This window comes from Pseudorasbora parva, chromosome 22 (assembly GCF_024679245.1).
Source record: "Pseudorasbora parva isolate DD20220531a chromosome 22, ASM2467924v1, whole genome shotgun sequence".
Lineage (NCBI taxonomy): Eukaryota > Metazoa > Chordata > Actinopteri > Cypriniformes > Gobionidae > Pseudorasbora > Pseudorasbora parva.
Window position 1 is genome coordinate 21228523 of NC_090193.1, and position 26113 is coordinate 21254635.

Below are 26113 nucleotides of genomic sequence, written 5' to 3' on the forward strand. Positions count from 1 at the left end.
AAACACGACGAGCCAAACACGTTTCTCGCACCTCCCTCTCTCACGATATTTTTTAAACATACAAAATCCAAAAAGAATCGGGAGTCGGCTTGATTTTCACCAGCATGGCTCTCCCCTATTGCCAAATCATGCACAACCATGTCACAGGCTAGATCTATGAGTATTATTATGCTATAGCTCAGTTGCTGCAACCATTACAGTGCCTTTTTACTTTTTACACACACCACACACACACATACATACGCACGTGCGTCCTCACTCCCTCTCTGGTTGTTTCTGTTGAAATGGCTGCTGTTCTGTGCTTTTCAACAAATCATTTGCACACAAGTAATGTTTTCTATCTAAAGCTAGCAGCAACACTTAGTCTCTGGTTTGAGTCTTCAGTCTCTGTTTAACGCGAACGCTTGTGTATGTGTGTGTGTGTGTGTGTGTGTGTTCGCCCGGATCGCCTCAGTTACGGTGCTCAGTTCACGCGGTTTCTCCGAGCTGATCGTCTGACGGATCCGCGACCGGCCGTCACACTCCGCCGCGGCCGAGCCACAGACAGTAACGTGTTAATGTGATACTTTATTCACTCATTCTGTGTTATGGGTTTATTTTGTGCCAATTCACCGTCGATAGTGTGGGGATGTATGACGTTTTGAGTATGTATTTGAGTGAACGATGTACGCTTGAATAAAATATACATTATCAGCAGATAATTCCTGACTTTTTTTTGTTAAAGTGTGAGACTATGCATGTGTGTTTATGTAGCCTACATACTTTGTATTAATCAATGTTGAAATTGATTAATGTAAAAACAATAGACAAGAAGCATTGCGTGTGAGTATTTAATCATTTAATATTATCCTTTAACTACATGAGTATTGCAATGTAAACTTCATCATATCGCTGATAATCCGCGGTGTAAAGTGAACACACACACACACACACACACACCACCGCGTGTGTCAAAGCAGATGCAGAAGTGAAGTACCGTCTCTTCACCTGCACAAAACGCCACAATGCAGCTTTTCTAACTTTTTTTTTTAGGAAACCTGTGGACTCAATGTCCTGACAGGCTGGACACTATCATTTTCCATGACAATGATAAATTTAAATAGAAAAACTACCGAAAATACACTGATTACTACAGAATACCAACCTATTCTGCACTGAGCCAATGCAGAGCTTGGCAGACGACTCCCTCTCGTGACGTAATATGACGCGATGTTGAAAAAAACAGCGGTTTTACAAACAGCCAACGAAACGGCCACTTTATCTGCTAAATTTGTGCTCTTATGTCTTTTAAAATCATTTTAAATCCTGCATTACCTTTTCATATGGCATTTTCATACAAGGTTATATGTTTATCTAAAAAAAAATTTAACCTGCAATATGCTCTTTAAATTCAAATGACTATTAAATTATTTCGTTTTTACACCAAACTAACTTGAAATTATGGCAAAAGTTTAATTCAGTTTAATATTTCATAAAATATTCAATTGAATTTAATGGAATAAAACATTCAATATTCAAATATTAAATAAAACATTCAGTAAATTCCACTTTAATGTAATATTTGTTTAAAATACATACTGATGTCAGATACATTGACGTATTAAATATGCATTAATAATACAAGTTAAAAAGTTAATGATACTGCACAAATTTCAAGTATCATATATCAAAATATGCAATCATATTAAATTATATCATTATAACGATATATTTTAAAATAAAATAATAAACTAAGGGTGAATAGAGTGCAAAATTTTAATTCATTAGAAAATTAAACTTAAATATTTTAAGTCATATCACATTTATTTATATTGTGCATTATACAATACAATGGCGACAAAAATATTATTATAATAAAATTAAATATTATTATTTAAAACAAAATAAAACATAAATAAAAAAGTATTGCAAAATTCTACTTAATTTAATATTTTATAAAATATTACATTGAGTAAATGATAAAATAAATTACAAAATAAAATAAATCCAAATATATATTTTTTTCCGGTCCAGTTAGTGTATACTATACACATGTAGTTATAATAGTTCAAATGTTAATGCTAATGCAGACTTCTAATTTCATATAATATGAAATTATGCCATATTAAAAGATTTTATGAAGTGTGTTGATTATGTTATGTTGAGGAGTGATGGGCCTTTAGACCAGTGTCTGACCACATTTAAAAGGATTTGAGCAGAAAGTCTACATTAGGTTTTTGTGTGAATGTAGCCTCTCATTCTTTAACTCTAAATATCATGCACCTGTCTTCCATTATCTAATTACTTCCTCTATGTAGAGTTTCTTCACTGCAGTGAGCCTCATTCTCACCATAAAGCCTGTCAGATTCCTGTGTTTAAGCACAACATGGCTCCATTGTTAAAGGCAGTAGACCTAATGAACAGCCTCGCACTGAATACTTGCACCAAACTGCAATCCAATTGACATTTGTGCTGAAGAAGTGGCCAGTCTTTGTGTATGTGTGTAAGGGTAGATATTTAGCGCTAACACTCTAGCCGAATTGGGACACAGCCAGGAGAGGGAACAGTGACTCGTGCCAGAGAACAGACAGGCTACACAAATCAGGCACTGGTCCGGCTGAAGCAGCGTCTGTGTGGACAGCTGATTTAATTGAGGGTTGTTTAAGAAGACTGCTTGGCTAATTAGCTTTTTCCGCCTCATTGCCCAAATGCCAGATGAGTGTGTGTGTGTCAGTGTCTTGTTCTGTCTTTATCTTGTCCTTTCCACCTGTGCAATGCAATGTAAGAGCAACACTGTGTAATGATGCATACACGCAGAGACCCCATGCTCGTTCATAGTGACTATATGTGATCATATGGATTTTGAGCAAAGTGGATTTTAAATGCAGCGTCCAAAAATACTATATATATACAGTGAGGAAAATAAGTATTTGAACATCCTGCTATTTCCCAAGTTCTCCCACTTAGAAATCATGGAGGGGTCTTAAATTGTCATCGTAAGTGCATGTCCCCTGTGAGAGACATAATCAAAAAAAAAAAAAAATCCAGAAATCACAATGTATGATTTTTTAACTATTTATTTGTATGATACAGATGAACACCTGAGAAAGTCAATGTTATTCTTTGGTACAGTAGCCTTTGTTTGCAATTACAGAAGTCAAATGTTCCTGTAGTTTTTCACCAGGTTTGCACACACTGCAGGAGGTATTTTGGCCCACTCCTCCACACAGATCTTCTCTAGATCCTTCAGGTTTCTGGCCTGTCGCTGAGAAACACAGAGTTTGAGCTCCCCCAAAAGATTTTCTATTGGGTTTAGGTCTGGAGACTGGCTAGGCCACGCCAGAACCTTGATATGCTTCTTACAGAGCCACTCCTTGGTTATCCTGGCTATGTAATTCGGGTCATTGTCATGTTGGAAGACCCAGACTCGACCCAACTTCCATGCTCTAACTAAGGGAAAGAGGTTGTTCCCCAAAATCTCGCAATACATCCTCTCCTTAATACAGTGGTCGCCCTGTCCCATGTGCAGAAAAACACCCCCAAAGAATGATGCTACCACCTCTACGCTTCACAGTTGGGATGGTGTTCTTGGGATGGTATGTACTCATCATTCTTCTTCCTCCAAACACGTTTAGTGGAATTATGACCAAAAAGTTCTATTTTGGTTTCATCTGACCACATGACTTTCTCCCATGACTCCTCTGGATCATCCAAATGGTCATTGGCAAACTTAAGACAGGCCTGGACATGTGCTGGCTTAAGCAGGGGAACCTTCCGTGCCATGCATGATTTCAAAACACGACGTCTTAGTGTATTACCAACAGTAACCTTGGAAATGGTGGTCCCAGCTCTTTTCAGGTCATTGACCAGCTCCGCCCTTGTAGTTCTGAGCTGTAGTCCTCTTTCCCTCATCATTCTTCTTCCTCCAAACATGTTTAGTGGAATTATGAACAAAAAGTTTTATTTTGGTCTCATCTGACCACATGACTTTCTTCCATGACTCCTCTGGATCATCCAAATGGTCATAGACGGGCCTGGACATGTGCTGGTTTTCATGCAGGGAACCTTCTGTGCCATGCATGATTTCAAACCATGACATCTTACCTGACGTTTTACCAACAGTAACCTTGGAAATGGTGGTCCCAGCTCTTTTCAGGTCATTGACCAGCTCCTCCCTAGTTCTGGGGCTGATTTCTCACCTTTCTTAGGATCATTGAGACCCCACGAAATGAGATCTTGCATGGAGGGAGGGAGACTGACATTCATGTATAGCTTCATCAATTTTCTAATGAGTGCTCCAACAGTGGACCTTTTTCACCAAGCTGCTTGGCAATTTCCCCATAGCCCTTTCCAGCCTTGTGGAGGTGTACAATTTTGTCTCTAGTGTCTTTGGACAGCTCTTTTGTCTTCGCCATGTTAGTAGTTGGATTCTTGCTGATTGTATGAGGTGGACAGGTGTCTTTATGCAGATAACGACCTCAAACAGGTGTATCTAATTTAGGATAATAAATGGAGTGAAGGTGGACATTTTATAGGCAGACTAACAGGTCTTTGAGGGGCAGAATTCTAGCTGATAGACAGGTGTTCAAATACTTATTTGCAGCTGTATCATACAAATAAATAGTAAAAAAATAATCTCTGATTTTTTTTTTTTTTCAGATTATGTCTCTCACAGTGGACATCCCCTCCTGGATTGGGAGAACTTGCAAAATAGCAGGGTGTTCAAATACTTATCAGTGTTTTTGCTGGGGGTTTTTAGCAAGTAAATGCAGTCTTGGTGAGCATAAGACGTCTTTCTAGAACATTTAAAAATCTTAATTATTCCAAACTTTTGACTATAGTATAGTATAGTAGTGTAGTGTAATAAAAATGACAGTGACTAAATGTCTACATTTGGTCACACTCCAACAATGAAGTCGCACCTTCTGCAGATCATTTATTTTAAACTGAAGGGCTAAAAGGACATGCTATGAAAATGCTGTAGAATGTTGAATATAAACATGAAGCTTGCAATCTCCTCGCTCTCTTTCAGAGCACCCCACCTCGTCTCCTTCCTTCGAACACATTCTGCACACACGCCCAGATACTTATAAACACACACACACACATGTTTGTGGTGAAAGCCCCTCGAAAACAGTGTAGCTGAACAGGGTTTAATCCTATCAGACCACAGCGGTGATCAGATCAGCTGCTGTTGATACTTCATCTCTGTCATCAACCCAGCACGCACACCCACAAAATGAGATTACACAAGCTTGGATCCAGAGGAGAGAATTCCTAATGCATCCTCTATCCTCAAAGCATCCACTATCCTTTATCAAAAAGTTCAAATGCTGATAATATAAAATGCCACATAAGTGAAACCCAATTGGTAAATTCTACAGTACAAGATAAATATAATAGATACTGTAGCTTTATATATCTGGTGGAATCTCACAAAAGCATGGGTCACACAGCAAGAAAAGAAAAGAAAAGAAAAGAAAAGAAAAGAAAAGAAAAGAAAAGAAAAGAAAAGAAAAGAAAAGAAAAAGAAAATGTTGGTTTACTTATAATGTTAATGAACTTTTGCACAAAAAATATGTATATACTGAAAAACTATTTTTTTTTAATTTTAATCTTTTTTTTTTCCTGAACCTGTGTCTGAAAGGCTCCTTAAGGCTTGTCAGTAAATGGCCACTGTTATAATCAGCTACTTTAAGTGTAACGGTATCAACAAGTGTTTTGAAAATATTATCTATAATAAAACCGTAATTTACAGACAAAGCATGGTTTGTGATGTAGCTGATCAAGGTCAGTTGGCTGCTTCATCTTTCTACAAAATTATTCTTTGCAAACTCTCTATTACATTGTGTCTCGTTTACAAAAACAAAATGCTCTGAACAAACATAATTATCTGACATGATCCAGGACTCCATTAAAATAATCATCCACTTGTTTTTGACACTGGAATCCTTCTGAAGTCTGTACAGAGATGCAAATAAGCTGTTTAAACTGGACGTATCAAAGAAAACATTCTTTCACTCTTTCATTTGTCCTGTTGCCGAAAAACTCCCTTTACTCAAAAACTCAGAAACTGAACATATCTGTATACTGTATCCATCCAGTGTAGACAGCATCAGTGATTATAATGGTTTCTATTTACTTCCAATGTAGGCAAATGTCATCTGTTCAGTGACTGAATGCCAGTGGACGGGGCCTATGGTGCAATGATGCATTACTGTATGTATACATAGATGCCTTGATCTGGGGGCAGTTATATGCAAATATATTCACCCATGTAACATCATAGATCGACCAGTATCAAAATGAGCTTTTTTGGGAGGTTGATTAAATAAATGCTTTGTTCATAATAGGGGTGTCCCCAACTAAGGATTTACACGTTCGAATCAGAATTGTCAAATCTCTCTATGGTCGACTGATAGTCGAATCATCCATGTGTGTATGAATGGGTTGGGAGGGGACCGACACTTGTCAGAAGGAGGGTAAAACTATTTTTATTTTCCTTTACACACTGCACACAGCAACAACTTTTCATAAAGCGACCAAAACTGCCTGCCAATTGACAGATAAACTGACAATGGCTTTCTTATAGGTTTAAATAAAAGGTAATGTGGTGGATAAACATTCATAAAACTGTTTCTCATATCATTTTAAATCCCCGATTGAAACATCACACAAATATATAAAAGAACATTTTGATAAATAAACCTACAAAAAATTCCTTCGTTTGCATGCACGTTCTTAAGTTCAAAATTTTGAATCGACTTCTGAAGAGCTTCACAATGAGTGTATCTTGTAGCACAGGGTGAAATCAGTATGTACATTGACGATTTGAGGAAATTATAATACAAATTTAATATAAAACCTTGAAATGGCGCTCTGTGGCACTGCAGGATTTTAAACAGGCACCGAATGCTGCCACTAGTGTGCGTACACTCATTGAATGGGATCGAATTTTAAAGGCGCGAGCCTCAGCGCCCTTAAAAGGATCGCACAATGGACGCGAAGCTCAGCACCGCGCCAAATACTGCCAAAATGGTATGATCCTCGGTCCATAACACCCGCGAAGATTCAACCGTGAGGTGGTCGAATCCGGCTCTGCATATCGATGCATTGAATCTTCGACTATTCAGAGTCACCTCTAGTTTATAATAAGGAGGACTTTTTAAGCAATTAAAGTTGGACGTTTTAATGATACAAAGACCTACATTTCAAAAGATCATCGCAAATTTCTCATGTCATGACCACTTTTATATTAAATAAACATATTTAAGTTATCTTTATAGTTATCATCCTTGGTGTGAACGGGCCAGGATCTTGGCCATGAACGGGCCAGGATCAGGCATTCATTTTTTAAAGAATAATTGAATATCTTTCTTTTTGCCTGAAATATGACCCAGACATATTCTAAAAATTCTAAAGAGCTAATATGTATGCTGATAATGCTGGTCTATAGGCTACTGATAAAGTCAAGCAGGTGTTTAAACTCTGGATGTTTAAACTCCTGACTTGTCCACCTTCAGGCCCCGATCAATAAAACAACTGCATCTTCTCCCATTTAATGAGCCAAGAGAAGCATCACAGCACAGATTGGTAAAATAAAACAAGCAGTGGCTAGACTAATGGTTGGCAGGTTAAGAGAAATGTAAGAAAAAGCCTACCTTGTTGTTCACTTGTGTGTTTGTCGGTGCGGCGGTTCACCACTGAGAGTCAGCTCTATTGGTTTCATTAGTGCGGAGTGACCAGAGGCAACCAGTGATGCTCAGTACATACATCACCCAGTCAAAGCCTATAAGCGTAACTGCAGCTGTACTGACCAGGACTCACAGAGGACTGAGTGAGCACATTTTACACAGAGAAATGAATAATATTGTGTTGAAAAGAATAAAATGTGCTGTTATAAACAGAAATTACATCTTAAACTCATTTCATTACTCTGGAGTTATTTGGATCATAAGTCTCTCCTATTGATTTTGAAGCTGCATGAGAAAAAAGACCCATGGCAGCCTGTCACATTTTATTAAAGATGCAATCCTTGATCTAAAAAAATATAAAACAGACCTCCTTAGTGTGTGACCAGGCTCAGTTAATGTGTATGAGAAAAAAAAAGTCTACCCACATTTTTACTTTTCAATAAAAGCAGCTGATGACAATGCACACATTTAAAAGACATTTGGCAAAATCAGCCTTTCTTTCTCCCTTTCCTGATCTCTCCCTGCTATACATTGAGGGTCCAATTTTGGATCTACCACCCAAGGAGGCTTCTCTGAATACAGATGCTCATGCATATTAATGAGCGAGGACAGCTGGCTTCTTGTCGTTGGTGATCCCGATCACCACTGAAATGTGTGGTCGGTGACTCCACCAACCATCCTCCAATTAAATGATCCAGCGAAGCCACTGTCATGAATATCGCTGGTACAGTGAACTAATTGTGTCCTTGATACACTGCAGGTACTAAAAACTGCCATAGTTGTTGCTACTAGATTTTTGTGATTCTCAACTATTTCACAACAAAAAGTAATTTGATATTGAACGCACAATTATAAAAAAATATTATTAAGAGATAATAACATGTCAAACTGTTATATAAATAAATATTTCCAAAATATGCAAATAAATGCTTAAAAATAAATCAGACAGTGAATATGAAACACAATCTAGTACCAACAATATTTAATAAAAAAAAAAATACATCCAATTTTATTTTAGTATTGCATCACTAGCAATGCTTTGTCTGTAAATTATGGTTTTATATGAATAATGTTTTCAAAACACTTGTTCTAGCTGATCGTGGTTGTTTATTGACAAGCCATAGGGGAGCCGTCCCTTAAAAACAAATCATTTTAGACAGAGGGTCAGAATAAAGACTGGAAATAATGCAAAAAAATAGTGCAAAAAAAAGATAATTAAATGAACCTCAAGAAACATTAAAATAATAAAATCATGACCCCTTTAACATAATTTCTAGTTTCAGAAAGAACAATTATTTAATGTAATTTATTTTAATTTTATCTTTTTTAATTTTAAATGTTACATTTTGTTGAATTTTATCGTCCCACCATTTTCAGTCTTTTTTAACTGATGACCTTAAATTAATTATGACTAAGGAATCATCAAATTGTGATTAGTTCCCAAACAAACCACAAAATCGAACATTTTCATCTCAGACCTTACCTCAAACTGTTTTACCACATCCTCGAAAGCTTTACTCTGTCTACAGCTCTCCTCCAGCAGTGACATGCTGCGGTCATAGTCTGAGATGTAGGTCGCAAAAGATGAAAACTCAGCCTGGCGCTTTAATATGACATCAACCACTGACGGGCTGTCCTCCCTGAAGATGAATGGGAAACAAGAACTTTTCAGGGGGCATCCAAAGACATTCATGATGGCTTCATAATGGATTGTGCTTTTTGTAATTGAAACACTTTTGAGAAAGCACTGCCCCCCTTGCCTCCTCAGAGGAAACGCCACTGAGCTTGTCTTTATTAGTATGTGGCTCAGGTGGGAGATGCATACAGTAGATGCAGAGTGCATGCTTTAGCTCCTTGTAAATGATGCACATGTTATATATAACATAAGTATGGGCTTTTAATGGAATTCCATGCTATAAAATGTGTGCATAAGCATGTGTATATTTGGTGGATGTTGATGTGCATTAGTAGTATTACGAGTATGCGTGTTCTCACCACTGTTTAATGCGGGTCTCCAGTTCATTGAGGATCTCATTGTGCAGATGGTAGGCCTGAGGAAGAGTGCTCAGGATCTCGTCCAGCTTCCCATTTTCTAACAGAGGTTCCTCATCATCTTCAACTGATGACTCCACAGCTCCCCTGAAGTCCTGTAGAAAAAGAGGGTTGGCGTGAGGAATCAAATATTTCAAAACAATTAATAACTAATGTTGTAATAATGATTAAATATTTTGGATCATTTGATGATTGCAGCTGCCAATAAAAGTGTACTAGTGACATAATGGATCATGTTTAAACTCACCCATCCCCCCTCCCAAAAAAAGAACACTGTGTGTATTGATAATAATAATAGCAAAACAAAAAATTAAACGAAATGCAGAGATCTTCAGTCACGATTTACCTCAAGCTACATCTACATTAATCCAGATTTCAAAACACTCTTCATCTAAATAAGCATTTTTTTTCCCTTTTTTTCCAAGTTTCTCATCCACACTGATACGTCGGAAAACGTTAAAATCGCCTTACAGCGCATGCATGAACCCCTTATAAAAGCCCACTGAGATGATAGAGTCAGAACAAGACATAATCAAGTTATCACGCAATTCTTCTGGCAGGACCGTTTTATTTTATTTAGCAAAATATATCACCATTCACTGATGCGTCCAGGTCGCACTCACTTGTTGTGGAAAAATTATAATCACTGATAAAGAATATTGATTATTTAGAGTGTGTTTGTAATACAGGAGCTAATATGTGTCTCTGCCATGCATGACACATCTGTGTTGTGTTTAACACTCTTACCATGTGTGGAAAACTACTGACAGGGATTGTTTTGACAATGGAGGTATGAGAGATTTTAACTTCTGTTATGTCATCAGTTCACACTCGATGCAGGCACTGATGACTGTGTTGACTGTGGCTCTTTCTAGCAAGAAATAAACCTTTATAAAGATAATTGGTTAATGTTTGTCTCTTATTCAGTAAAGCGACAGAGTTAATTATTTTGCCATTACACACTCAACATTATATGTCTGGTCTAAAACGAAACTGCTCTCATGTTTTATCGCAGGGCAGCAAATGCGAGTACATTTTTGCAGGACTGTGATAAGAAGAGTGTGCAAAATGACATATTTTAACAACTGTTTGAAAGTGAATAGCAGATAACAGGCACAATACTGGTATAAACATAAATATCTATTGGTTCAATAATGTCTCCGTGTGGACGGAAGGTGTTTGAAAAAGTGCGTTTTCAAAAAAAAAACGTATTAGTGTGGACAAGGCCTCAAGACACAAGGATAATGACAGATATTAAAGAAGAACAAATGCGATGTTTATTGTAAGAATCAGCAGGAACACAATCCAATGCCGGTAAGAACTGAAGAGATGGTTAATTAGCAACAATGGAGACTGATGATACCTAGATATGTCTTAAAGATTTGCCAGGCACACACACACGCACACATAAACACATTTGTCTGGCACACTATCTTTCTGGGGACTAATGGTTTTCATACAGTACAAACCGTATATTCTATACCCTTACACTAACCCTACCCCTAAACTTAGCCATCACAAAACTTTCTGCATTTCAACATTTTTAAAATAACTAATTCTATATGATTTTTAAGCTTTTGTACCCATGGAGACCTCAATTTAGGTCCCCACAGTGAATCTGTGTGCATTCAGGTTGAAGTTGAAGTCCCCACCAGGATAAAAAAAAAAGTCCACACACACACACACACACACACACACACACGTTTGTTTTTGTGACATATGGGGACATGCCATAGGCGTAATGGTTTTTATACTGTACAAACTATCCCCTTACACTGCCCCTACCCCACAGGAAACATTCTGCATTTTAACTTTCTAAAAAAAATCACCCTGTATGATTTATAAGCATTTTGAAAAGTAGGGACATGGGTAATGTCCTCATATTTCACCCTCTCCTTGTAATACCTGTGTCATACCCATGTCATTATACACATTTGTGTCCTCATATGTCACAAAAACATACCCACACAAACAGACACACACACACACAAGAGAGCAGACAAGAAGAGGAGATTCAAGGATGACAGATAAGACTGAATCAAATTAAGAGCAAGGTAACAACATTGCAGAAGTTTACAAAAGCTTATGTTAAAGTTTAAGCTTAAGTTTCCAGGTGAGAGTTTGTGTTCTCTTGACAACTAGTGATCGTGTATGTATGTGTGCTTGAGTACTGGTCATGTGGACTGATGAGTGGCAGGTGTGTGTGGTTAGTACTCTGTTGACTGTAAAGGCCGAGTGAGTGAGGTAGAGCCTGGCGTGCTTGTGACAACTATACCAACTCCCTTAGGCTTCCGTGCAAATACATCAAATAATCTGTACTTGTCCTCTCCTGCCTCTAAATTGAACTCTGACCACATTCATCCCTCAGGATAAGCTTCCAGGCTTAAGCAACTGGATTGAACTCCAAGCAGCCTGCGCACGAGCCTCCAGTTTTGACACAATCTTCGCCCACACTACCACCCGTCCGGGGAAAATGTTATTAGTTTCTGCTGAATATATTTGTTTTGGCTGTAACAGACAGTTAAATTGAGCGGTCATAAGCTGGCCTGTTCGGGGACCACTAGCCTGATGGCTCAGGATCCATAGAGGATTTATTTACTTGACCCATTATACATACAGATGTCATGTACCTTATGAATCGACAGGAAGGGGTAAAATCTGCTCTGAAATGTCTTTACAGGCAAAGCCATGAGGGAATGTGTGTCCGTTATGAGGAAAGTGATGAGATAAAACAAAATCCGTCAAGCATGCGCACATAGACGTGTAAGCGGTTTTGCTGGGAATGTGATACGCTGAAATTCCTTTCTGAGCTTAACAAATAAATCAATGTGTATCGATTGCAGCAGTGTCTGCATTTGTCAACGCTCTCATAAATAACTCAGTGCTGTTATACATTCCTCCTAGGTGCTATGAAACTAGTTTCCTCCGATAGCATCTCAATAGCTGAAACTCCCTGACAACTTTCCAAATGTTCATTGTAATGAAATTGCTTTGTTTTACAGTTACCTCCTTAAGACTCATTATACTTGTATTGCTCTCTCACAGTTTAGCTAGAGTCAGGTGTATAATGACACAGTAATGAATAATCTGGTGGGAGATACTTGTCTTATAGTAATTGTTTATGCTTCTGAAAGCTTTTCATTTCAGGCTAAAAAACTTTAAATGAAGCAAGCTGCAATTTCTCAATCACATGCCTAGCATCCTGCAATACAATTTAAATCAATAACTTCACATTAGGGACAGGTTTTAAAAATTCTTTGTATTTTGGTGTTATTCAATATCAAACAATAAAATAAAAATGGGACACGTTTTGTCCTGTAGAATTCTGATGGAGGACTCTTTCCCTTTCAGAGACAGAAATATATACTGTATATAAATTAAAAAGAATTAGAGGCTAAGCAGATTTTACTTAGATATAGCTTTCAACTTTGTCTCAAATGTTTCTCCTAAAATTTGTAATGAGAAATAAAAAAATTAAGAAATTAAACAAGACAACATGACAAAAAAGGAGTGTGTTAGCCTGACAAGCCAGACCCACATCAAGATGTTTGGTCTGGAATCTCACCATTGACAGGACTCAATCAGAGGGGCGGGATAAACAGTTGTCTTTCAAACTGCCTCTGCACGCGATAGGATAGCGCTACACCAACCAGAGCAACGAAGGTGAAACAGAGCTCGTTGATAGATTAAACATTCGCCGTATCCAGTCAGCAAAACTCCGAACACATCTTCCCTTTTTAAGAATGACTTCAGTGCCGTTCTTTGTTCTTTTCTCAGAGAAAAGCTTAACTCCAAGTCTTCCAGAGTCGCGGTCAAAGCTGATTCGAAAGACCGCTGTTCGCCAGCTTCTGAGTTTACTAGAAGCACGCAAGCAACTCGGCCATCGTCATTATGTTAAGCCCTGCCCACCGACTCTATACACGATGTGATTGGCCCAACCAGAGTTTGGCGTTTACAGCTGAGAAGTGTATTTGAGCTGTAATTTTTACAGTTTTTTTTGCTGCCGCTAGGATGCGTCTAGATTTCTAGGCAAGGAGTGTGTAGCTCTAATTAATAAGAATATTATTTATATTGTTTTGATGTATTTTAAAATAATAAAAAAATGAACTCAAATCAAGCTTTCAACATATATACACTACAGTTCAACATATATACACTACTGTTCAAAACTTTATGATTAGTAATATTTTTTATTTTAAAGAAATACATTTTTCATCAAGGATCCTGAATATAGAACATTTAAAAAACATACATACACCGATCAAGCATAACATTGTGAAATATTGTGTTGGTCGCCCTTTTTGCTGCCAAACAGCACTGACCCGTCGAGGCATGGACTCCATTAGACCCCTGAAGGTCTGCTGTGGTACCTGGCACCAACATGTTAGCAGCAGATCCTTTAAGTCCTGTAAGTTGCGAGGTGGGACCTCAATGGATCGGACTTGTTTGTTCACCACATCCCACAGATGCTTGATTGGATTGAGATCGGAGGAATTTGGAAGCCAAGTCAACACCTCAAAATCGTGTTCTTTAAACCATTCCTGAACCATTTGTGTTTTGTGGCAGGGCGCATTATCTTGCTAAAAAAAGGTCACAGCCAAAAAGGAATACCGTTTCCTTGAAAGGGTGCACATGGTCTGCAACAATGCTTAGGTAGGTGGTACGTGTCAAAGTAACATCCACATGGATGGTAGGACCCAAAGTTTCCTAACAGAACATTGCCCAAAGCATCACCTCCGCCGGCTTGCCTTCTTCCCATAGTGCATCCTGGTGCACACTCGGACATCCACATAATGTAAAAGAAAACCTGATTCATCAGACCAGGCCACCTTCTTCCATTGCTCCGTGGTCCAGTTCTGATGCTCATGTACCAACTGTTGGCACTTTTGGCGGTGGACAGGGGTCAGCATGGGCACCTTGACTGCAGCTATGCAGCCCCATATGCAACAAACTGTGATGCACCGTGTATTATAAAAAACAGAAATAGCATTACCTTCTTGAGAAATTTGATGATAGAGGATCGGACCACACGGGCCAGCCTTCGCTCCCTACGTGCATCAATGAGCCTTGGTCGCCCATGACCCTGTCAAAGGTTCACCACTGTTCCTTCCTTGGACAACTTTTGATAGGCCCTGACCACAGCAGACCGGGAACACCCCAAAAGAGCTGCAGTTTTGGAGATGCTCTGACCCAGTCATCTTGCCATCACATTATGGCCATTGTCAAACTTGTTCAAATCCTAAGGCTTGCCCATTTTTCCTGCTTGTAACACATCAACTTTGAAAACAAATGTTCACTTGCTGTCTAATATATCTCACCTACTAACAGGTGCCGTGATGAAGTGATAATCACATGCCCAATCGGTGTATGTATTTATTTTAATAATTACTGAGCTATTGTTGTGTTCATGAGAAGAATTGTACATTGTTTCCTTAAAACTCTTCATCTATAGGACCAAACACTACTTTCCTGCAACTTTAAGAGATGCTGAACCTAAACTGCACAAATCCCCATGCAACAGTGGGGAAGACAACACCCTCAAAGTCAACGTTGACAACAGCCAAACACTGATTTAATGATGTCATAGTGGACAGAAAATCAAGGTGACTCAGATCCTCAAACTCATTAGCATTCAGAACAGAACAGGGAGAGTGATTAATGACATCTTTATCTTTTCCACATACCCACTAATTGTTAAATGCAGTATAAATATTTATAGCACATCAATATCAAGCTAAACGTAAGCTAGACATGAAATACTACTACAGCACTTGCTCTGATGTGCCTATTCATTTGGCTCCATTCAAAATCCATCCCGCTTATGCTGCTCAATGCAAACCTACGGCATTATGTACGAATAAGGGAACTATAATTACACTTCTACTGTAATACAATACGCCATACACATACGAGACACACAGGCATGTATATGATTAGCATTCTTTAGTCGTTAATAGAACAGCGATTCTATTGACTACGGCTTATTTTATTCAAATGAGGCAATTAAAATGGTGAATATGAAGTATAGTAATTTACATGAGGTGCGCTGTATGAAGAACGCTGTATGAAGAACTTTAGTTCCCGGTGGATTGTGTTAAATTGCTCCTTCAGCCCCGCCTCGACTTGATAATTGGGATACATATTGTATTAATCATGAAAACATAAGTGCTAAATCTGGTTATAAGGTAACAGTCTAGAGGACAATGTTTAAAACAATAGGGTTTTTTCTGCTTAATTCCATCACTCCCACGGACTCTGCAAGCCATGCACAAACACACAGCCCTGGGGAACCAGGTTAGAAAGACACTTTGGCTGTCAGAAAGGGAGAGCTAATGAAAACAAATGATAACATAAACTGGACACAGTACATCACAGGCCAAAATTAAGTACAGTGTAAAGAGCCGATGCATTCAGACAAACAGAAAAAACTTCTACTAGATGTTAATAGTCTGTTAATGTTAAAATTCTGTCTCTTTTTTGTCCACAAGTTGCAGTTTACATTAGACTCCACTGACATTTATTAGCCTATATGTACAAAAACAGTTAAAACATTCAGCAAAATATTTTGTATGATGAAACTGTACACCAGATAACACGTCAGTAGTGTCTTACGTCAGCCGCGTCACTGCGCAGTCATGAACATGGATTGAAAATAGTCCCGGAAGAGTAGACTATGCTGAATAAAGTCGTTTTTGTTATTTTTCGACCAAAAAGTATTTTCAATGCTTCAAAAAATTCTAACTAACCCACTGATGTCACATGGACTACTTTGATTAAGTTTTTATTACCTTTCTGAACATGGACAGTATATCGTACATACATTTTCAATGGAGGGTGCAGAAAGCTCTCAGACTAAATATAAAATATCTTAAACTGTGTTCTGAAGATGAACGGAGGACTTACAAGTGTGGAACGGCATGAGGGTGAGTCATTAATGACATACATTTTATTTTTGGGTGAACTAACCCTTTAAGTACTTAAATATGTAAACATTAAAAAAAAAAAAAATATATATATATATATATATATATATATATATTTATTTATTTTTTTTTTTATTTTTTTTTACTAGGGAAGTCCAGTAAATTAGTAAAAAGTTAAAAAGTTATTTGGGGCTTATTAGCAGAACTGATGTGTTTTTATGTTTATAAGTGACGAGGCTCATGAGAAGATACCCAAAACAAAGGCCTGGTGCGTAGGTATTGCGTCACTCACAGGCAGACTTTTTCAAGACGAGGTTGTCAAGGGCAGGAAGTCTCAGTTACTGAAACAACACTGATAAAGTTTTGCTAACCCCCCACCCCGAGTGTGTGTGTCTTTCAATGTATGTGATATGTGCATGCAGACATTTAAAATTGGCTGCCAAGACACAGGTAGTGACATCAGCAGCACATTCCTAATTTAGGAGCCTTTCTATGGGACTTTTGGGTATCATTCATGTCTGTAGCACCCTATAAGTATGAGCAACGATAATAATGGCGCTTGCCTTAACAATCAATTAATAAGGTTTGTGAAAAAATCAATTAATAAGGTTTGTGAAAAAAATGTAATGGTTGAAGCACAAGCCAGTATCATCAAGAGCAAAACGATAACCCGCATACTGACTGGTAGCAATATACTGGCTTAAGATTTAACATCGCTGTGATGTGTATACATTGCCACAATTGAGTGACATTTAGCGTATATGTATTCTGCTCATAACTTCCTCAGAGAAAATATGCCATAGAGGTCTTAGATTCTAATAGTCAGTAAGATTTTTTTATATTCTTTTAATATATGTACACCATGACATCATTTATTTGATTAAAAATACAGTAAAAACTGTAAATTGTGAAATGCTGTTATAATTTAAAATAACTCTTTTAATATTGGTGCTGCTCAATATTCTTATGGAAACCATGATACATTTTTTAGGATTCTTCGATGAATCAAACGTTTTTATTTGAAAAATAAATATTTGGTAACATTAAAAATATCTTTACTGTCGCTTGCTGAATTAAAATATAAATACACTCCTGAAAAAACCTTAAGACCAGAGGATTCATTGCAAGTGTTACACATTTCGCACTTGTGGATCATAACCGGGTTGTAAGTGCTGCTTCAAAATGACAAAAGAAGAAACAGGAGCAAGAGACAAAAAATAGAGAGTAGGCAATTTATTGAAAACTGCATTTAAACTGAAACAGGCCGTTCATCAGCTGATCAAAAGTTTAAGACCATAGCCATAAAAAGGTCAAATCTGCACAAAAATATGGCTTTCATGTCATTGTCTTTCAAGCAGTCATACTGTCAAGATCTCCTAATGGCAAAGGCAAAAAGGCTTTCTCTCTTTGAACGTGGCAGGATTGTTGAGCTGCACAAGCAAGGCCTTTCACAATGCGCCATCGCTGCTGAGGTTGGACGCAGTAAGACAGTCATTTTACATTTCTTAAAAAATCCTGAGAGTTATGGGACAAAAAAGTCAAGTGGCAGACCCAAAAAGATTTCACCTGCACTGAACCGCAGGATCCGACGGGTTGTCTGTGAAGACACAGGTCGATCCTCAACCCAAATTAAGGCCCTTACTGATGCTGACTGCAGCCCAATAACCATAAGACGTCATCTGCTAGAGAAGGGCTTCAAGAACAAAAAACGTCTTCAAAGGCCACGTCTCCTCCCACGACACAAACTTGCCCGTTTAGAATTTGCAAGGGAGCACCAAACATTGGAAATTGAAAAGTGGAAGAAAGTTTTATTCTCTGATGAGAAAAAAATTAACCTGGACGGTCCTGGCATGACAAGGAGATCCCACCTGAGATGTTTTCTACGCCGCACAGTGGAGGAGGCTCCATCATGACCTGGGGTGCTTTTTCCTTCAATGGGAAAATGGAGCTTCAGGTTGTGCAGGGGCGTCAAACGGCGACTGGCCTGCGGGCCAGTCAATTGCAGCGGGCAACCCTCTTGACCGAGGGCCCTGTCTGTGCAGTAATGGCTGGGTCTTTCAACAGGACAACGCTGCAATTCACAAAGCCCACCTGACAAAGGACTTCTTCCAGGAGAATAACGTTGCTCTTTTGGACCATCCTGCGTGTTCCCCTGATCTAAATCCCATTGAGAACATTTGGGGATGGATGGCAAGGGAAGTTTACAAAAATGGACGTCAGTTCCAGACCGTGGATGCCCTTCGTGAAGCCATCTTCACCACATGGAGCAACGTTCCCACCAGCCTCCTGGAAACAGTCGCATCAAGCGTGCCTAAACGAGTTTTTGAAGTGATCAACAAGAACGGTGGGGCTACTCACTACTGAGTTCTTTTTTGACACGTTTAGTACTGTTGTGCGTTTATTTTTGGGCTATGGTCTTAAACTTTTGATCAGCTGATGAATGGCCTGTTTCAGTTTAAAGCAGCACTAGATAACTTTTCAACCTTCATAATATATTTTTTAAGACTCTTGTGATGATAAATCGACTTACAATAGGATGAATGACACGTCTGCCATAGCCTGATGGGGTCTGTATCATTTTTAATCGTACTTTTAAACTTCGGGTTTCGGGTAGTAACCCGAGAAAAAGAAAAGAACTACAAAATTCGACTGCTTTACGGCATATACGTCACTTCCACCAACACACACACTTCCTTACATTCGGACGTGCGAGCCCAACTTTGTTCGTCGGATAATATAGTCATGTCCGAAGCAGCAGAGACAAATAAGAAAGAAAAGGTTTTGTTGGAGGAAAGCAATAAGAGGAAATGAAAAAATGATGGGATTAAAGGCAGGACGAGGATCAAAATGTGACCAGGGTTTGCTCGTCGGCGTGAGCTGAAGGAGGCGTGCCCGACCGATGCTGTCCTGCTTGTTACGGTGAGCTACCACTCAAACATTGAACTGAAGTATCATATAGATTCTGTAAAACGGTAACCAATAGACTACTATAATGACGCTGGCTTGTAAACGTGAGCATTGTGATTATTTGGCGTTTGAAAAAAACAAAACCCATGAAATTATATTCATATGACATGCTGAAACATATGCAACTGACTGTAACGTTACCTGGGATGAAGACATTTCACACGCGACGCCAGAAGAACTACTCTTGCAGTTTTCAGGGGAACTGTTAGTGCTGCACCGACCCACGGGACGCTTTTATGAAGTTATTTGGCCCGCCCCGCACCACTGTATATATTTTTACAACACGCCACGCACCCGCGACCATTAAATAGACATACGGGGTCCGCGGGTTATGAGACGAACCGCGCATCACTAGTTCAGGGCTATCAGGGTTGTCATGTCAACAAATGCACGCGCGATGGCATCCCCTGTTGTAGGATTACAGAGCTTACGACAGTAGTTGAGGACATTATTTTTTCCAAACTGTAGGGGGACCCCGAGAGCAAAAGTAGCCAAGTGGGGCTTTAAATACAGTTTTCAATAAATTGCCTACTCTCTATTTTTTGTCTCTTGCTCCTGTTTCGTCTTTTGGCGTTATGAAGCAGCACTTACAACCCGGTTATGATCCACAAGTGCAAAATGTATAAAACTTGCAATGAATCCCCTGGTCTTAAGCTTTTGTTCAGGAGTATATCTTTTTTTTTTTTAAATCTTACTGACTGCTTTTTAACTGGATAGTGTATGCAAAAATCTCACTTACAAACATTGCAGTTGCATATTAAACAAACAGATTTTCATACCTCTTGAAGAATCTTCAGAGCCTTCACGTGTCTGTAGATAATTGAAAAGAGGTGACGTTACACGCATTGTAATGTACATTCTTAGACTATTAAACATAAAAAACACCTGTCCGATTCTGTCAAGCAGATATCATTGATCATCCAAGTAAAACATTTACCCAGCCGATTTATGAAGTCAGCTGAGATACATAGCAAATACATTTGAAGGGTGTCAGGGGAAAAAGCAGGCCTGCTTAGATATTGGATCACATTTAATAAATCTGCACGCTTAATGACTCATTGAGGCGCAGCTGAAATGCAATATCTTAAGGCAGACAGTCCAGTAATAGGCTGTCAGTACGAGTATCAAAGGAGCTGTTGAGTGAACAAGAATAGACAGTGATAAAGATGTGGAAAGGGCCTGGATAAAGAAGATCCCTAAAGGACATCACATGAGACACAATTGGTCTGTATCTGAAATGTGTTCAAATCCAGACAGAGACTAACACTTACTCTCTTTCTGAGTCCACCAGGTCTTTGGCAACATAGTAGGCTCTGGATCGGCCATCAATCTGAGTGACAGAATAGAAAGCCATGAGAGATAAATGAAGAGACATGGCGTTTAAAGAGTGTATGGTAGTGCAGTACACACAGCTTTCAGTTAGAAGTAAAGAGAGATAAATAGATAATATTAGATATGAAGACACACATATGAAGATGGAGTCAGAAAGGGATGGATGTTCTGATTTAATTTCTCTTTCAATCCTGTCAAAAGAAGACTGATTATTTCATTAAAGCACAACGTAAATGAGAAAGCTTTCCTGGACGTGCCGCTTTAAGCACAGATGCATTATGGATGAGAGGCTGCGTTCATGGCAAGCACAAATCCACCATTGATTTGCAAGCTAATCACAGCTGTCTGAACACGAGTGTTACTACTGAATGGACATATTTAGGAGAGCTTGACTGGAGCATAACTGCTAATACTGATGTACTACATATCCATGTTTAGATTTTAATAGTTTCATCAAAATCTGGGCTAAAGTCCTTTTTATGCATGCAGAAAAATACACAATAAAAAAAATTGTAAAGTACAGATGGCTTTTTTCCAGCTTGTTGTTGTGCCGGGATAGGTTACTCCCAGATTTTTCTTTTTAAAGAAGAAGAAAACAAGGAAGCAGGCGTCACAAGGCCAGGGCCCGGCTGATATTACAGTGGCAGAGGGAAGGGGTGGGGTCCGGCTCTCACTGCAGCGCTAAACTGACTGCCAGGAGATGTATGAACCTCGATCTCAGACAATTGCACATGCAGGGAATTCCACTTCAACAGGGAGGGTTCTTGTTTTTACCTACTTTAGCATGTAAAGCTGTCATTATTCAGGTAATGGTATAAGGGAAAGGTTATATATAAAATATATAAAAACAGCAGCTAAATATGTTAGAGTACATACACATTTATACTCAAAAAAAATTTGGGTAACACTTTAGAATAATGGTCATTAGTTAACATTAGTTAATGTATTAAAGAGTTAGTTTACCCAAAAATGAAATTTTTCTTTCATTAATGACTCACCCCAATGTCGTTCCACATCCGTAAGACCTCTGTTCATCTTCGGAACACAGTTTAAGATATTTTAGATTTAGTCCGAGGCCTTTCTGTCCTTTGAATGTAAGTGTATGCCCATTTGCTGTCCACGTCCAGAAGGTAATGAAAATATCATCAAAGTAGTCCATATGTGACATCAGTTGGTTAGTTAGACTCTTTTTTAGCGTCGACAATACATTTTGGTCCAAAAATAACAAAAAATACGACTTTATTCAGCATTGTCTTCTCTTCTGCATTTGTTTTCAAACCTCAAATAAGGAATCAAGTGGTCGCGAGTCGGCAGATTGATTCATTATTCATACAGCCAATGTCACGTGATTTCAGTATTTTGCCAGTTTGACACGCGACCCGAATCTTGAATCAGGACCATTTGATTCTTTATTTGAGGAACACGGAAGAGAAGACAATGCTGAATATAGTTGTATTTTTTGTTATTTTTGGACCAAAATGTATTGTCGACGCTAAAAAAGAGTCTAACTAACCAACTGATGTCACATATGGACTACTTTGATGATGTTTTCATTACCTTCTGGACGTGGACAGCAAGTGGGCATACTCTTACATTCAAAGGACAGAAAGGCCTCGGACTAGATCTAAAATATCTTAAACTGTGTTCCGAGGATGAACAGAGGTCTTACGGATGTGGAACAACATTGGGGTGAGTCATTAATGAAAGAAATTTCATTTTTGGGTGAACTAACCCTTTAACTAACATGAACTAACCATGAGCAGTACATGTGTTTCTGTATTTGTTCATCTTTGTTAACGTTAGTAAATAAAAATACAGCTGTTCATGGTTTGTTCATGTTAGTTCACAGTGCATTAACTAATGTTAACAAGATTTTAATAATGCATTAGTAAATGTTGAAATTAACATTACAAAGATAAATAAATGCTTTATACATAAGTGCAGTTCATTATTAGTTCATGATAACTAATGCATTTAACTAATGTTATTAAGTAATGACCATTACTCTAAAGTGTTACCAAAAATTTATAGCATGTTATTATAAAAACAATATGTTGTTTGAAATATTAAATACTGTCTTTGATATTTTCACTGCACTAAACATTGTATAGCTAATATTTATTAGGAGTGGGAATCTCTAGGCACCTCACGGTTCGATTACGATTGGGGTTGTGATGCGATGATAAAAACAATTATCCATGCATCTTGATGGATCATTTTTTCCTACATAGGATTTATTTTTTTCTCATTGTGTGACTACTTGGTATTTCCAAACTAGTATTTGTAATGATACATAATGAATTTACTTCCACATTTATTATTTATTACATGAAATATTGTAAATTTACGCTGTATTAGTTTTTTTTAAATACTGTATTAAGAAACTTACAAGTAAAATCAAAACTTGAAAGAATACATATTTTGCTTTTCTTGCTCTGAAATAAATCTGAAATATTTATTTATCTTCTGCAGACTCCCAGGCCCTGAATTTGAAACATATTACCGTTCAAAAGATTGGGGTCAGAAAGATTAATATTTTTGGAAAAGTTTCTTATGCTCAGCAAGGCTGCATTTCTTAAGTCACAGTAAAACAGCAATATTGTGAAATCAATTTTAAAATGTAATTTATTCCTTTGATGGAAAGGCTGAATTTTCAGCTTTCAGTGTGAAATTATTAAAATTAATTTTAATATACTAATTTGTATATCTTATTTTCCTATTATTACAAATGTTGAAAACAGTTGCTTAATATTTTTGTTGAAACTGTGATACATTTTTCAGGATTATTATAACAGCATTTTGAAACCCTATTTACTGTAACCTTTGATCAATTTAATGTGTCTTTGCTGAATAAAAGTAATAATTTCTTAAATGTGCTGTATGTAATTTTTTTTCACTGTACTAAAGCATAAAAATACCATATGATTTCAGAGATTTAGGAAAAATTCAATAAAAAATGTAAATACTTGTTTTTCCAAAATACAATGCTTTACGTGTCAGAATGTCTGTTTTTGTTTAGGTCTGTGTGATCTCACAGGTTGCCAGATGGTGGAAAATATAGCATATTGCAGTCATGAAAACCAGCAAACGAACTGGGTCAGTGAACACAGATTGAACTGAAAATGCGTGTCCTCAATCTGGCAACCCGTGTGAGCGTTGAGTCTGAGGAGGAGGGGCGGGGCAAACACCTGTCTCTAATATGTAGAATTTGGAATGCAGTATCAATTTGAACCTCTATCAGTTAATATTACATACTAGGGATGCCACAATTCTCAATATAATATTGAACCGTTCGGTATGCCATTCACGGTTCAATACAGGCTTGTGAATAGCGTTTTTTTCCAGTTTTGCATTTAATGATTTATTTTACTACAAATTCTATTATTTGCCTACATCCCAATATACTAAACAACGCGACATACATTCACATCACACGTTAGTGTGTCACGGAACAGTATAGTATATTCATAATCACGAAAGATCATTAGTTGCATGCCCTTTTCCGAGCGCGCACTAAACACCTGTCAAACACGTGATTATTGGACTAAGTAGTCTTACTGCGTTAATATAGTCAAATACACATAAGGTTTACATAAACATAGTCGATTATGTCTAAAGTAAAAGTAAAATCGGCATGTGTCTGTATATTAGATGCACGCAGCCTATAGTGAACACGCTGTCCTTAAAGGGGCAGTTCACCTCTAAACTTATGTCCTTATTTACTCCCTTTAAAATTGTTCCAAACCTACATTCACTTCTCGATGGCAGAGTTTTCATTTTTGAGTGAACTATCCCTTTAATGTTAATACAAAAAACAAAGAGAAAATCACTCACTGCTCTTGACTGAAAAACTAATACAGTAGTTAAGAATCAATGTATATTTTATAGGGCAGTCTATGTAGTGTTTTACTTTTACATTATTCATTCAATTTCACACTTAAATGCTGCTGTACAGCTCTGAGCTGCCAGTCTAAATCTTTATATATTTATATTTATTTTATATTATACAATGCACTAGGAATGTGTACACAATTTTTTTTAAAGTAAAGTTTTAAGTTTAAGTAAGGTTTTTAAATTCTTTTAAGTAAACTAAAGAAAGAGCATTGCAATAAAAATAGTCTTTTTTTCTCCTTAACCTCTTGCTGTTCCTGTCGCTTAAGAAAACCAAAACACTGATGTGACAAGCCATCAGAACCGAACCGAACCGAACCAAAAACCGTGGTTAAAAACAGAGGTATGTATTGAACCATGGACTAACTGTATTGTTGCATCCCTATTACATACTACACCTTTTAACAAACCAAAAAATTCACCGGTAGTGTATGTACCATTACTATTAAGCACTGATAAGCATTTGAAAGTTGATAATATTGTTAGCTGACCTGTCGGTCATGGCAGTGGTCTCCACAACCGTCCTCTTCTTCAGATGTACGTCCATGATCTTCCTCATTGGACACAGTTGCAGACACAGGACAAACAGGAAAAGGCTCAGTGTATGCACTGAGAATAGACAAAAACATGAGAGAGTTAATTTGATGCACTGTATACTCATTATGGATTAGTTAGTACGTATAGGCTTTTCAGATTTAAATTTAGTTTAGAAAAGGGATTAACACCATTTTTTGTCTTGGTTTATGAGTCCCTGCTCCAGAGTTAATGCGCATTGTACATGCACAGAAACTTTCGTGGGCTGAGTTTAGTTTTGAGCCTTCCCTATGTTTAAATTTACATTTTATCTCTAATGAAACAAGTCCACTACAATCACTGTGTCTAACAGAGCCCCGAGGAGAAACTAAACTATTACGATTAAAACACTGCATGTGGCAAACCACAAACCAGCCGATCTCTCTATATAAAAAAGCGGAACAAACCATCTCAAAACAATGTTTTGTATTAGAGGGCACTTTGGAGTCCAGCAGAGCAGAAATTACCCTTTGCCAAGGAGAAACAAATTCCCCCTTTTCATTTAAACAAGACCTGGTGAGAATAATTTGTTTTTTTCCTCCCCTGCTCCTCCTTACAGTAGTAACACGGATGACTGGGGCCAGATTGCGAGGACGTTTACGGTTGGGCATGAAGGGCTGGCTTGGTGATCCTGTGGTGAGCACTTAAAGCCGAAAAGAAGATTCAGCCCCGAGGATATGCAAATATGCACAATGAAGCTTC

The 26113-nt window shown here is 37.9% G+C and overlaps 1 protein-coding gene across 4 annotated transcripts in view; it reads right to left on the minus strand.

The window, feature by feature from the left end:
- fgd5a (FYVE, RhoGEF and PH domain containing 5a) overlaps positions 1–26113 on the minus strand; it is a 77943-nt gene that overhangs the window by 19579 nt on the left and 32251 nt on the right. For all 4 annotated transcript variants that reach the window (XM_067430863.1, XM_067430862.1, XM_067430864.1 and 1 more), the window contains 5 exons: positions 25330–25447; positions 20887–20945; positions 20395–20425; positions 9669–9820; positions 9157–9313 (listed from right to left, as the gene is read on the minus strand). In XM_067430863.1, the coding sequence (XP_067286964.1) occupies positions 9157–9313; positions 9669–9820; positions 20395–20425; positions 20887–20945; positions 25330–25447 (517 nt within the window). The remainder of the gene's footprint in view (positions 1–9156; positions 9314–9668; positions 9821–20394; positions 20426–20886; positions 20946–25329; positions 25448–26113) is intronic.